General features: G+C 36.7%; 1 protein-coding gene across 6 annotated transcripts in view; it reads left to right on the plus strand.

Moving 5' to 3' along the window:
- The window catches only part of RAD51B (RAD51 paralog B), a 666,036-nt gene that overhangs the window by 48,293 nt on the left and 602,170 nt on the right, over positions 1-15,573 (plus strand). For all 6 annotated transcript variants that reach the window (XM_082617995.1, XM_082617991.1, XM_082617994.1 and 3 more), the window contains exons 6-7: positions 4,683-4,802; positions 6,938-7,121. In XM_082617995.1, the coding sequence (XP_082474121.1) occupies positions 4,683-4,802; positions 6,938-7,121 (304 nt within the window). The remainder of the gene's footprint in view (positions 1-4,682; positions 4,803-6,937; positions 7,122-15,573) is intronic.

Here is a 15,573-nt window from a genome sequence, read left to right on the forward strand (position 1 = left end):
GAGCCTGTGCTCCGCAACGGGAGAGGCCACAACAGTGAGAGGCCCGCGTACTGCAAAAAAAAAAAAAAAAAAAAAAAAAACTCTGGGAGAAATAAAATGGATAAAGGAAAATAAAGCAGTCTTAGAACTGCAAGTGGAATGTGTGTGAGGAAGACGGAGGGATCTGGGGAAGCAGGAGATGGGACCCAGGACCCTGGAAGGTGGAGACTTGGGGAGGTGGGACATAGAATTGGAATTGTAAGAGGCAGAAGTAGACATTCCTGAGATGTCATGAAATCAGAAGAGCTTTGAAAACTAGGAAGAAAGATGTAGTCCAACAGGGGAGGAAGAAAATCAAATAATCACAAAATTGTAAAATTATAACTATTATATATAACTAAGTATACAGAGGCGAGGTATATGTTGTGTTGGTACCATGTGGAAGCAATGGCCAAGCTTAGATCTGAAGGAAGTTTTGTACTTGGTATTTATGTCATTTCTGAGGGTGCCAAGTACCCTACAGCCAGTGCCCTTTAATTCCTACCAAACTGCCTAGAGTATCACTCTCTCTGAACCAGTGTATCAGGGTGTAGTGTATCAGCATGTAGTGGTAGTGCCCAGAATGACTTTGGCTGATTCTGAAGGCAATACCAGTGTGGTCTTAGGACCATTTACCTACTTGCTAGTTGGTACAAATCCAGATCTTTAACCCAGGGGGCAAAAAACAGGGGAGATAAATTGCCTTTTACCATTTTTTGAGATGGTTTCATGAGTCTGAGTAGGTTTTTCTTAGTTTAGTTCTAGCTGTCCTATCATTTGTGAATCGAAATGAATTAGTGGTGAGGGAGATCCTGAAGAGTTTTTATGATAGAAAATGAAAATTAGTCATAAGTACTTATTATCACTAAAACAAAACTTTGGAATATTCTGGAATCTGTAAGGAACTAATAGATTCACGTTATTATACTTTGTAATACCACAGTACTGAGCAAGTACATATTGAATTAATGAACAGGAAAGTATTACATGAAGCTTTGAGAAAACATAAACTTATATTTCAGCACATTTATGATGCTAGATTTCAACTAGAATTTTGGAAAACTTTTTTTTTTTTACATTAAGCATGTGTTTGGTTTCAAGTTGGCACGTGGTCACTAATGTAAAGCTTTTCTTTTATAAAAGAGCTGTGAAGTAACAGGAGGAGCTTATAACAAAAACCTTGATCTGAATCCAGTCTTCTCCACTTTAGTGAATGGTAATTCCATTTCTCCAGCTGCTCATCCGATTAGTCAAGAAATCCCTTCCATCCTCTATGGAACTGTATCTGGAGTGCAGTTACTTCTAGTCACCTGATCTGTTCTCTAGGTCAAGTCATCATCTCTATCTGGACGACAGCACTAGCTGATCTTGCTGTTACCCTTGCCCCTCCATAGCCTCTTCTACATTTGGTAGCTAGAGTGATTCTTTAAGGAAAGAAAAGAAGTTGGATCATGTCAGTCCTGATCCTAGGTTTCGCTTTTTACTAAATGAAATCTAAAAAATACCCCGAAAAAACCCAGAAACATAAAAATCTTATGTGATATTGGCCCCTGGCTAGCTCTCTAACCTTATTTCCTTTTATTCCGCCTCTTGGTTCCTGTGTTCCAGCTACTACAAGCCTCCTTGTTATTCCTCCAACACCCCAGGCATCTTCCCACATCTGGACTTTTGCACTTGCTGTAATTCTCTCTTCCTGTGTGCTGTTTCACTGGATACCCACATGGTTCACTTTCTCATCTCCCTTAAACCTTTGCTCAAATGTCACCGTATTAAAGAGGCTTTCCCAGACTACCCTCCATGAAATAGCTGTTACTTCTGTCTGTAACAATCTGTTCCCTTAACCTGATTCACTTTTCTTTAAAGCACATATTATCTGACATGTTAATATATATTTATTTGTTTGTCTTTCTCAGTAGCATGTAAGTTCCATGAGGGAAGGATTTTTTTGTTTTATTTTGTTGTTGTTGTTCATAGCTGTATCCTTAGCTCCTAGAATGGTGCCTCGCATATAGTAGGTCCTCAAATGTTGAATGAATGAATCTTAAATGCATCTTTTTTTTTTTTTTTTTTTTTTTTTGCGGTACGCGGGCCTCTCACTGTTGTGGCCTCTCCCGTTGCGGAGCAACAGGCTCCAGACACGCAGGCTCAGCAGCCATGGCTCACGGGCCCAGCCGCTCCGCGGCACGTGGGATCTTCCCGGACCGGGGCACGAGCCCGTGTCCCCTGCATCGGCAGGCGGACTCTCAACCACTGCGCCACCAGGGAAGCCCTTAAATGCATCTTTTGAAAAGAGTACTTTTAATAAAAAAGATGTCCACTAGATGGCACTGCTTTTAAATTTTATGTAATTAATATCTGGGAGGAAAACAAGATCTTTTCTTTCGCTTGCTGTAACCAAAAAAGATCTTTGTGGTGAAGATTGTTATAAGAAATTCTACGATTAATGTGAGGCATATAGAATACTACATTTGTATTTGGTTTTTGACTTATATATTTTTAGATACTTTTTCTAAAATAAAAAACATTTAGAGAAACTTACAGAAAATGACAGCATATTCGTGTGTAAATATCCATTTGATACAGATATTCAGCATGATAACTGTGGATAAGGTTAGTTCAGGTCCACACATTGACCACCCTCCTTCTGAGGTGCCTTTAATGGAATGAGAGAGCAGAAATAGTTTCCAGAGCCTTTGACCATCAAGCTGCTGGTTGAAATCCAGCCTAGTGTTAGATTCAGAAAATTATTATTGTCTGTCAGCTGTTCAGTTGTTGTTGCCAATGACTTAGGTACTCTCAGTCTGGTTTCTAATCGACTGGGTATCCAAATTTTGAAAAAGTTCCATGTTTCTGGCAGGTGTCACCATCCCTCTCGTATTAAAAATCAGCAGGTTCTAAGTGTCAGAGCTTTCTATCTGACTTCTCTGACTAGCACTAAACTCAGCAAATAGCTGCCCTAATCAAGAAATTTACACATTTTCCCCAGACTCTCAAAATTTGCCCGTTCTGCTTTGCCAGTGTCGTCTCATTTCTTCTTGCTTTCATCACTTACCTCATTTCCTCCTTTTTTTCCAGTCCCTATGCCTCCCTCTCTCAAGTACTTTTCCTGAATGGTCATTTGATCCATTCTGTACTCAACTTTTTACACAACTTTTGGTACTATTCCTTACTCCTAAAGTAATTTTTTCTCTTCCTGTTCATACCAGTGAGGCCTTTTCTTTTCACATTGTTCAAAATATACTTTTTAAGGAATGTTATTAACTAGTTTTATTTTTTTTCTTTCCTGTTTTAGAGTTTCTCTTTCATTTCTGAGTATGGCATATGTGAGGAACTTATTTTATCTCTTTAACATTCTCAGCTTCTTCTTGGAGCTCATTAACTATTTAGAAATGAAAACACTATTCTTTTATACTTTTGTGTTGTTAAATGGAACATAAAATATAGGATGGTTTTAGTATTTATAGTCCTTCCTCCCAGTCACCCTTGGATGGTTAAGTATGGGACTGATAAGGTATCATTTTAAATAGGAGACAGTTACACTCAAAGATTTACATTTTTGTATTTTTAGCCAGAAATATTTGAAATTTCTAGTACCACTCCATGTCCTGTATTAGTAACGGTTATAGTTGCATCTGTTTCAACTTGTCACTCTCTAATGCTCGGCCTACCCCATGCATTAGATCTAGCTTTGAGGTCAGAATTCAGTGTTTAGAAAATAATTTTTTGTTTACTAAGGAAATATTGGATACATCCATTTGTTTAGAAAATAGTTTCCTGTTTACCAAGGAACTATTGGATAGCACTTATTTTGTATGTATTTAAGTTTTAATTGAGAAAACATTTTTCTGGTCTGAGACATGGAGATTTACTGATATCTGATTATTAGAATGATAATATTCTATATTCAAATATATTTCATTTCTGAAAATGAAAGCATTTTTCTTATTTACTAAACATACGGTGCTAGTCAAATTTTCATTTATAAAAAAACATATATTTTAATGTTAAACCTCAGAGATATTGCTTGCTCAGCATTAGATGAGATTAAAAGCCCTTGCTAGGCTTGTGCTCTAACTGGTAATCTCTTCTAGTTCTTACAAACGAGGGCTTACATTCCATAATTGTATATGAAGCCATTTTGCTTATACCTGCTCTTTTTTGTTTTTAATACCTGCTCTATTGATAAGGCTTTTTTTCCGGTGTTACTTATGGCTTATGAGTTTCCTAAGTAAAATTTGTGTGGCTTTAAATATTGACTATTTTTATTTATGTATTTATTTTAATTTTTTGGTACAATTTTTAAAGGTTACTTTCCATTTAGTTATTACAAAATATTGGCTACATTCCCCATGTTGTACAATATACCCTCGAGCCTATCTTAAACCCAGTAGTTTGAACCTCCCACACCCCCAACCCTATATTGCCCCTCCCCTCCCCTCCCCACTGGTAACCACTAGTTTGTTCTCTGTATCTATGAGTCTGCCTCTTTTTTGTTATATTCACTAGTTTATTGTATTCTTTTAGATTCCACATATACGTGATATCATACAGTATTCATCTTTCTCTGTCTGACTCATTTCACTTCATAATATCCTCCATTCATGTTGCTGCAAATGGCAAAAAAATATTGACTGTTTTTGCTTGTGCTATTTTTTCCTCCACAGACTGATTGAGATAGCAGAATCTCGTTTTCCCAGATATTTTAACACTGAAGAAAAATTACTTTTGACAAGCAGTAAAGTTCATCTTTATCGGGAACTCAGCTGTGATGAAGTTCTACAAAGGTATGCTGTCTTAGATTTTGGTATTTTAGTAATACTTTGAAGATTTATTTTTTGTTTTTCATGTTTTCAGCTTCTGAGTTAAAAAAAGTCCCTACAAATTAGGATTATGAGAAATAATTATTTCAGTGTTCTTTATTTACTACTATTGGTTGAAGTATTTCTTTAAAAATGAAAAATATTTTAAATGAATAAAATGTTTTAGATTTAACTAATTAAGTGGTATATTATCTACTGTTCCATTAACAAATTACCCCAAAGTTTAGCAGCTTAAAACAGTAAACATCTGTTATCTCACATAGTTTTTGAGGGTTAGGTATCTGGGAATGGCTTAGCTGAGTATTTCTGGCTCAGGGTTGCTCAAGAGCTTGCAGTCAAGCTGTTGGCCAGGGTTGTAGTCATCTCAAGGGTCACTTGAGGCTGGAGAATCTTGGAGAATTCCAGGGTCATTCATGTAGTTGCTGGAAGGCCTCCCTTCCTTCCTGGAGAGGCCTCTAGTTCTCACTATGTGGGTCTCTCCATAGGGCTGCTTACAACATGTTGTTGACTGAAAAAAAAAAAAAAAAGCACACAACCTAAAAGTTGAGAATTATGTTTTATTCAGCAGACACACTGAGGACTTAAGCCTAGGAGGCATCCTCTCAGATAGCTCTGAGGGACTGCTCCAAAGAGGTAAGGGAGAAGCCAGGATATAGGAGTTTTTGCAACAAAAACAAGGTAGTTGAAACATCAAAAAATTACTGTTAATTAAAGAAAAAACAAACATCTTGAGTTAATGAATTCATCACTTTTGTATGTATGGGAAAGGCAAGAGCCTGGGCTCATTGAAATCATTCCTTTGATATGCACCTTAACTGTCTAGGGACAGTATCTTGCTTTTCTCTATCCTGAATTCCCTCAGGGTACACAGTCAGGGCAGCTGCAGTGGCTGATGGCTTGATGGCCTCAACATCCTTTGTTTACTGATGTGGCAGGCGACATTTTTGGTCCACAATGGTACCTTGCCTCCGCCGGAGCCAGTGCTCTGAGAGAGAGTGGGCAAGTAAGAAAGAGCCCAAGATGGATGCTGTAGTCTTTCACAACCTACTCTCAGAAACGGTGTACTGTCATTTTGTCATATGCTATTGGTCCACAGGACAACCCTGGTACAATGTGGGAGGGGACTCCACAAGGATGTGAATAGCAGGAGGTGGGAGTAAATGGGGACCATTTTGGAGCCTGGCTACGGCAAGCAGTTTTGCTCTAAACTGGAGCTTTAGCAGTATCATAAGAAAACCAAGGGGACTTCCCTGGTGGTGCAGTGGTTGAGAATCTGCCTGCCAGTACAGGGGACACGGGTTCAAGCCCTGGTCTGGGAAGATCCCACATGCCGCAGAGCAACTGGGCCCGTGAGCCACAACTACTGAGCCTGCGTGTCTGGAGCCTGTGCTCCGCAACAAGAGAGGCCGTGACAGTGAGAGGCCCGCACACCTCGATGAAGAGTGGCCCCCGCTCGCCGCAACTAGAGAAAGCCCTCGCACAGAAACGAAGACCCAACACAGCCAAAATTAATTAATTAATTAATTTTTAAAAAAGTGGATAAGCAGTAATATCTACATTTGAGCTGATACAAATTGTCAGAAGAGAAATAAATATCGACACATTTCACATTTGAGGTTGATTAGATAAATGTTTGATTAAAAAGAAAAGGAAACCAAGGAGTGAAGCTAAATGAAAATATTTTGTCCTATTTCCAAAAGAGTGCAATATATATAGAAGAGCTGAAAATGATGTATGTTTATTGAATATCTGCAATAATTACTGCAACTTAGGGAAGAATAATTTGTTGTTTTAAAGGTAGTTAACTTTTCCATGCCCTATTTTTAAAAATTAAACCTTAAATTTATCCACTATTTTTTTTTTTTTTTTTTTTTTGCGGTACGCGGGCCCCTCACTGTCGTGGCCTCTCCCGTTGCGGAGCACAAGCTCCGGACGCGCAGGCTCAGCGGCCATGGCTCACGGGCCCAGCCGCTCCGCGGCATGTGGGATGTTCCCGGACTGGGGCACGATCCCGTGTCCCCTGCATCGGCAGGCGGACTCTCAACCACTGCGCCACCAGGGAAGCCCTATCCACTATTTTATAAATTCTGCTTTTACAGGATTGAATCCTTGGAAGAAGAAATTATTTCAAAAGGAGTTAAACTTGTGATTATCGACTCTGTTGCTTCTGTGGTAAGAAAGGAGTTTGATACACAACTTCAGGGCAACATGAGAGAAAGGAACAAGTTCTTGGCAAGAGAAGCAGCCTCTTTGAAGTATTTGGCTGAGGAATTTTCAATCCCAGTAAGTTTTTCTTTTTCTCTTTTTTTCCTCTTTCTTTCTTTTGTTCCTTTCTTTTATATTTTCACTAACTTATAACATCAAATAATATAATTAAAAGGAAATTAAAACATGACTTTTTAATGGTAGCACAGTCTAATTGCTATAGCAAATACCACCATCTTCTAAAATTTGTTCATCTCTTGAGATTATTTCGTCCTTTTCACAATTTGAGCCTAAGAAGATTTAAATATTGTTTTCCAAAGTTCCTATAGTCAGTACTTTTCTTCTCTCTCATTGTTTAGGCTTTGTGCATGTTTTTATATTACTTTTATCACACTGAGATAAGTAATGAGTATTAAAACTCTATGAAATTGCCTGTGTCTGTTTCTATACAGCTTTTTATTTTATGGCATAAGTTGTCAGTTTTATAAGTATTTAAGGTTTAGATATTGTTATTGTGTTTAGTGCTGTTTTGTACACCATAGGATTTGGTTTGCTTCAAAAGCCAGAGGTTGATTTTTTAGGGTGTTTGGAGTGATAGTAATGAAAGCCTAAGTAAGGAAAGCTTGAAAAATTACTCTTGGCATGACTTTCAGTAGTGGGAATTGTGATCAGGAAATCTGAAGATGAGGTGTATTGCAAGGGTTTGTGGTGGGTAAGCTATGAGTAGTAAGTTATATTCCCGTTAGCAGTGTGTGGGAGAGTGCAACTTGCTCTGAAGTCTCACCAACATTTAGCATTGTCAGGCTTTTCAATTTTAGCCATGCATCATCTCAACAGAAGATAGGAAAATTCCTTAAACTGAGATAAAATTTAGTGATGATTTTATAATTTTTAGATTTGTTTGGAAAATTAAAAGCTTGGATCTTTGTAACATAGAGAATATGTACTGTTAGTGGAAACTACCACGTAGCCTTTGAGATTTATAAACCTAAGCAAGAAGTCGAGGGAGAAAATGTGGCATTCAAAAAATTCTACATGTTTTAATGGCTTTTAAATTCATATTTTGGATTATATGGTATAATTCCCAGTGAATCGAGTGCTGTAAAGCTTATCTTGGATGATGCTTATTTTTTAAATTTTATTATAGTTGCTTAAAAGGACAAATTCAAATCCATATTTTCCCTGGTCAAGGAGAATAAGGGAATTTAAAAATATTTTATAGAGTTACTTGATTGAGTGGAAAAGTTAAGTATATATGTTTATTTTATTCATATTGTTGTCTGACTTAATCTTGTGTAAAATATGAAGATTCACTTTTTAAAAGTTATATTTGTTTTTATTTATTTAAAATATTTATTTATTTATTTGGTTGCGCCGGGTCTTAGTTGTGGCAGGCAGGCTCCTTAGTTGTGACATGCGAACTCTTAGTTGTGGCACGCATGTGGGATCTAGTTCCCTGACATGGGCCTCCTGCATTGGGAGCGTGGAGTCTTATGCACTGGGCCACCAGGGAAGTCCCTGTTTGCTTTTAAATTGTAATTGTAGGCTAATGTGTTTCAGTTTTTTCTGAGGTGATTATTTATTTTCCTGAGTGAGAAAGGGGCTCTGCTTTTCTTTGTTTTTAATAGAGCCCTCTGAAAGAATAGGTACTTATTATCCTCATATCCTTCTGTCTTTGCCTTTGTTTTTCTGTTCAGAGGTAAATGCAGAATATAACATGTACTTAGGTAACACAGTATGGTATTGGTTTTTCTGACAAATCAGTATTGGTTTTAGAAGGCTTTTGAAAAATAATTCCTTTAAGAAATCACAGAATTTTCCTAGCCTAATTACCTCACTTAAATGGAAAATCATAAACTTTTAAGCTTTTATGCTATACTTTGAATAGGTGGTTTCATATGGAAGTAAATGCCTTAAAAGGTGTGTTGTTTTCTGGTTCATTATACCTTTCAAATTAGCAAACCTTATGCTTCCTGGTACTTAAACGTGCCAACAAACATTCCTGCCCCAAGAAGTGTTTGCTGTTCTTCCTCAGCCTGGAATATCCCTCCGCTATATCCATTATCCATATTGTCTCCTGTTATTAGTGAGGGCTTCCCTGACCATATAAGTATTAACCACACTCCCTGCCTCTCCATGTCTCTTATTATGCTTTATGTTCCTCCATCATAGTTTTCACCCTCTAGCATTATATATTTATGTTTATTGTTTGTGTGTCCCCACCACCCCATAGTACGGTTAAAGGGATTCTGTCTACTTTGTTCATGGCTTTATTCTCAGTGCCAGGAATAGTGCCTGACACATAGTAGGCACTCAGTAAGTGTTTTTGAATGTATGAATTTAGATACTGCTTTTCTTCTTAGACTTGATTTAATCTTATGTATGTTTATACTGAACTTAAATTTTATTGTTTGCTTTTATCTCTACTTTGATCCTATCTTTAATATTGTCTACTATTTATAATAGTAATAAAATATAACTTTAGATGGCAGAATCTTATCATATGGGAGCTGGACTCAGTTCACACTGGTGTCTTATAGGAAGAAAAAGAATTCTTAACATTCTTAAACTTGGAAAAGGCTTTAGAGATCTAGATAGTATCACAGAACCAGGAATTAGAAGAGATTTATCTCAGTTTAGTAAAACTGTGGTAAGTGAATGTCTGATGGCCTCTGAAGATTGGGTAGAAAGCCAAGCATTCCAGCCTGTCCTTTGGCTGTGGATCTGAGATGGTGGATAGGGCCAAGATGCCTGACATTTTGATACACTCTAGATATCTTCATTCAAATGAGAGTAAAGAGTAAAACCAACTTGGCTGTGGGTTGAGTACTTCATTGAATTTAAATATTTCTCTACAGTGAACTTTCAGTGCTTTTAAAATGTGGGAAAAAAAGCTTAAAATATAATTTGTATTTAATTTCGATTGTCACATTGTGTATATATTTGTGTATGGTATGTATAGTTGTCCCTCAGTATCTGCAGAGGCTTGTTTCCATGACCCCTGCAGATACCAAAATCTGCAGATGTTCAAGTCCCTTATATAAAATGGTTGTCCTCCTTATCTGTGGGTTTTGTGTCCAGGGTTTTGCATCAAAAATTCTCCAAGTAAACACAGCATTGTAAAGCAACTATACTCCAATAAAAATTAATAAAAAATAAAAAAATAAAATGTATCATAGATTAGAAAAAAAAATTCTCCAAGTGAGAATTTTTGATCCATGGTTGGTTGAATCCACAGATATGGAACCCATGGATATGGAAGATGATTATATGTGTGTTTGTATGCAAGCATGCCTGCATGTGTGGAGATTTCAACATCCTTTCTCAGTAATTGATAGAATTAATGGGCAGAAAGTCAGAAGACTTGGATAACATAATCAGTCAACTTGATCTAATCGGTATTTACAAAACATTCCATTCAAATGCCTGCAGAATATGTATTCCTTTCTGGTACACATGAAATATTCACCAATATAGACCATATTTGGGGACATACAATAAATCTCAATATATTTAAAAGACTGAAATCATACAAAGTGTGTTTTTTGACCCCAAGAGAATTAAACTAGAAATTGATAACAGAAACATGTCTGGAAAATCCACAGATATTTGGAAATTAAACAGAAACACTTCTAAATAACCCATGAGTCAGAGAATAAATCACAAGAGAACTTAAAAAATATTTTGAAGTAAATAAAAATGAAAATACAACATATCAAAATTTGTGGATTGCAGCTAAATCAGTGCTTAGAGGGAAGTTTATTTAATTAAATGCTTATACTGGAAAAGAAGAAAGTTTTCAAATCAGTGATCTAAGCTTGTAAAAAATACAAGAAGAAGAACAAATTAAACCCAAAATAAGCAGAAGGAAGGAAATAATCAAGATAAAAGCATGAATCCATGAAATTAAAAATAGGAAACAATAGAGAAAAGAATCAATGAAATAGAAAGCTAGTTCTTTGAAAAGATTAATAAAATTGATAAAACTGTCACCAGACTGACCAAGAGAAAAACAAATTAAGAGTATCAAGAATGAAAGAGGGGATATCACTGAAGGTCCTATAAATATTAAATGAATAATAAGGGAATGTTATGAGTAACTTCATTTCAGTAAGTTTGATAACTTAGATGAAATGGACAGATTCTTTGAACTACACGAACTATCAAAGCTTACTGAGGAAGAAAGAGATAACCCGTATAGTCCTATATCTGTTAAAGGAGTTGAATTTATAATTAAAAATCTCACAAAGAAAATGCTAGGTCCAAAGTCTTTACTGGTAAAATCTATCAAACATTTAAGGGAGAAATAATATCAATTCTATACAAATCTTCCAGAAAATTTATAAGAAAACTACAGAGTGATGTTCCTCATAAACATAAATACACAAATCCTTAAAATATATTAACAAATTAAATTCAGCAATAAATAAAAAGGATAACTACATCATGACCAAGTACAACTTATTTCAGGAATGCTTCATTGATTTTGAATGCAACATTAAAATATAAAATTTACTACAGCAGCACCTTAAAAAAAAGGATCATCTCAGTAGATGTAGGAAGGAAAAACAGTTGACAAAATTCATTAGCTATTCATGATGAAAACTCTGAGCAAACCAGGAGTAGAAGGGAACTTTCTCAACCTGATAAAGGGCATCTACTAAAAACCTACAGCTAACATCATACTTAATGGTGAATATTGAATTCTTTCTTCCTAAGATTGGGAATAAGGCAAAGATGGCCCATTTTTGCCATTTCTAATCAACAGTGTATTGTAGACTCTAGCCAGTGTGATATGGCAAGAAAAAGAATTTAAGTATACCTGTATTTAGATTAGAAAAGAAGAAATAAGACTATCTTTGTTCATAGACAATATGATATGTTTGGTAGAAAATCCCAAAGATTTTACCCAAAAAACTACTAGATTTAACAAATGATTTTAGCAAGATTACAGGATACGAGAATTGATATATAGAAATTAATTGTTTCTCTATATGCTAGTGGTGAACAATTAGAAACTGAAATTGAAAACTTGTACCATTAATAAGAATACCAAAACCATGAAATCTTGGTGATAAATGAAACAAAATATATGTCAGATTTTTATACTCAAAACTATAAAGCATTGATGAGAGAACTCAAAGTAGACCTAAATAAATGAAAACATACCATGCTCACGGACTGAAGACTCACCAGTGTCAAGATGTTAATCCTCTCCAAATTGCTCTATGTATTCAATACACAATCCCAATCGAAATCCCAGTAGGCTTTTGGGTAGAAATCAACAATCTGACTGTGAAATTTATGTAGAAAAGCAAAAGATAGAGAACAGTTAGAATAATTTATAAAAAGGAAAGTATAGTTAGAAGACTCACACTCCCTGATTTTAAGACCTACTAGAAAGCCACAGTAATTAAGACAGTGTTGTATTAGTGATAGGATTGACACCAGATCAATGGAACAGAATAGAGAGTGCAGAAATAAATCCATAGATTTACAGTCAGTTAATTTTGAACAAAGATGCTAAGGTAATTCACTGGAAAAGGGATAGTTTGTCAACAGATTGTGCTAGAACCATTGGATATCCATATGTAAAAAATAAACAAATCTTGACTTGTACTATTATAGAAACCCAACTCAAAATGGTTTACACACTGTAACATAAAACCTAAAACTATAAAACTTCTGGGAAAAAAACATGGGAGAAAATATTTGTGGCCTTGGGCCAGGCAAAGATTTCTTAAATGACATTAAAAATATGCACCAGAGGGCTTCCCTGGTGGCGCAGTGGTTGAGAGTCCACCTGCCATTGTAGGGGACATGGGTTCATGCCCCAGTCCGGGAAGATCCCACATGGCGTGGAGCGGCTGGGCCCATGAGCCATGGCCGCTGAGCCTGCGCGTCCGGAGCCTGTGCTCTGCAACGGGAGAGGGCACAACAGTGAGAGGCCCATGTACGGAAAAAAAAAAAAAAAGAAAGTGCACCAGGGACATCCCTGGTGGCACAGTGGTTAAGAATCCGCCTGCCGATGCAGGGGACACGGGTTCGAGCCCTGGTCCGGGAAGATCCTATATGCCGTGGAGCAACTAAGCCCGTGCACCACAACTACTGAGCCTGCGCTCCAGAGCCTGTGAACCACAACTACTGAGCCCACGTGCCACAACTACTGAATCCCACACGCCTAGAGCCCGCCGTGCTCTGTAACAAGAGAAGCCACCACAATGAGAAGTCCGCGCCACAATGAAGAGTAGCCCCTGCTCGCCACAACTAGAGAAAGCCCACACACAGCAATGAAGGCCCAATGTGGCCAAAAATAAATTTATTTAAAAAAAACATAAAAAATTAACATTTCTGTTCTTTGAAGATACTTAAGAAGATGAAAAAACAAGCCACAGACTGGGAGATAATATTTGTGCAACTCATATGTTAAAGGACTGGTAACTAGAAATATAAAGGGCTATGAAAACTCAGTAACAATCTAATTTTTAAAATGGGCAAAAGATTTGGATAAACACTTCAGCAAATAAGATATACAGGTGGCAAATAATTGCTCAAAATTATTAGTCTTTCGGGAAATGCAAAGTAAAATGACAATGAAATACTACTATACCCCTATTAGAAGGGTTCAAAAAACAAAAGCAAAACCCTGACAATACCAAATGCTGACAAGGATACATGGATACGGAGCAGCTCGAATTCTCCTACATGCTGACAGAAATGCGAAACGGTATTGCCACCTTGGAAAACATTTTGACAGTTTCTTGTAAAGTTAAACATCTACTTTAACTATATGACCGAGCAGTCTTTCTCCTAGGTATTTTTTTTTACCCTAATAAATGATATATATATAATGCAAAAATCTGAAAATGTTTTTAGTAGTGTAATTCATAATCACCAAACACCAGAAACAACCCAAACAGATGTGGGTTAGAATTCAGACTCCTCCATTTACTACCTGTATAGCTATAACTTAATTACTTTTCTGTTTTTCAGTTTCCTAATGTGTAAAGTGAGAGTAATAATGCCCAACTTTATTTTTATTTTTAAAATAAATTTATTTATCTATTTTATTTTTGGCTGTGTTGGGTCTATGTTGCTGCACATGGGCTTTCTCTAGTTGCGACAAATGGGGGCTACTCTTTGTTGCAGTGCGTGGGCTTCTCATTGTGGTGGCTTCTCTTGTTGCGGAGCACAGGCTCTAAGCACGTGGGCTTCAGTAGTTGTGGCGCTCGAGCTCAGTAGTTGTGGCACACAGGCTTAGTTGCTCCGCGGCATGTGGGACCTTCCCGGACCAGGGATCAAACCTGTGTCCCCTGCATTGGCAGGTGGATTCTTAACCACTGTGCTACCAGGGAAGTGCAGTAAAGCCCAACTTTAAAACAGTGGGATAGTGCCCATTTTTCAGTAGATCCTTGGAAAAGAGGATAGTGCTTAAAAAAAAAAAGTATTTCCCTTATATTAGTAATTGGTTGTTCTTTTATACAGCTTAACAAATAAAAAAAGCTGTAAGGAATCCTTATATCTAATATTAACACCTTCCTTTTATAAATCAGAGAATCTTTTTGTCTTATTTCCTTCTAGAAACAGTAATACTTTGTTTCCCACTTGTTTGCCCCAGGACTTTCAGATGCCAGTGAGCCCATACTCATTTTGCTCTTCTGTGAAGAGCCAGATAGTAATATTTTAGACTTTGTGGGCCCTAATGTCTCTGTGGTAACTACTCAACTCAGCCATGGTAGCATAAAAGTAGCCATAAACAATGTGTAAACGAATGGGTATGGTTATAGTTCAATAAAATCTTGTTTACAAAACCAGATGGAGGGCCATGGGCCACAATTTGCCATCCCCTGATCTGGACCCTTCTCTTTTCTCCCTAGCCTTGGACCCAGGGCTGGCGCTACCATTATATTAAGGAATTTGGAAGAAGGGTATGAGAGCAGTCTGCTCATAAAGCAGTGTTTTCTCAAACTGGTTTAAGGCATTGGCCCCTTTTAAATGCAAATGATATACTCTTAACCTCCATTTCTGACTTCAGATTTATTATAATATCACAGAAATATATAGAATTATAAAACTAGCTAATAACTCTTCAAATTAAATCATACTTATGAAACCATAAAAGCGGATTGTATTGAATAAACAATACTATTCAAAGTAATTATTCTAATGTTATAGATGATCATTTGCTAAATTAAATTATTACTTGCAATATAAATAACTTATAGCATAGCTTCTTTTGAATTATATGTGTACGTGTGTGTGTGTGTGTGTGTGTGTGTGTGTGTGTGTATTTACTGTAGTTCATGTGATGACTCAACTTTGAACTACTACAAAACCTTCTGGTTGGGAAGGGTAACGTCATTTGGCCCTTACCTGGGCATGAATGCATTTACGTTTGAATTCTGCCATTACTTTTGTCTCTGACAATTAAAGTTGTACCACTTGGCATCACTTGATTGAAAATACACATTAATATCTGTTGGCAGTTTTTAAATTATAAAATGCCTATACTAATATTTTGAGGCTATCA

The sequence above is a fragment of the Mesoplodon mirus genome (assembly GCF_964341445.2).
Source record: "Mesoplodon mirus genome assembly, chromosome: 4".
NCBI lineage: Eukaryota > Metazoa > Chordata > Mammalia > Artiodactyla > Ziphiidae > Mesoplodon > Mesoplodon mirus.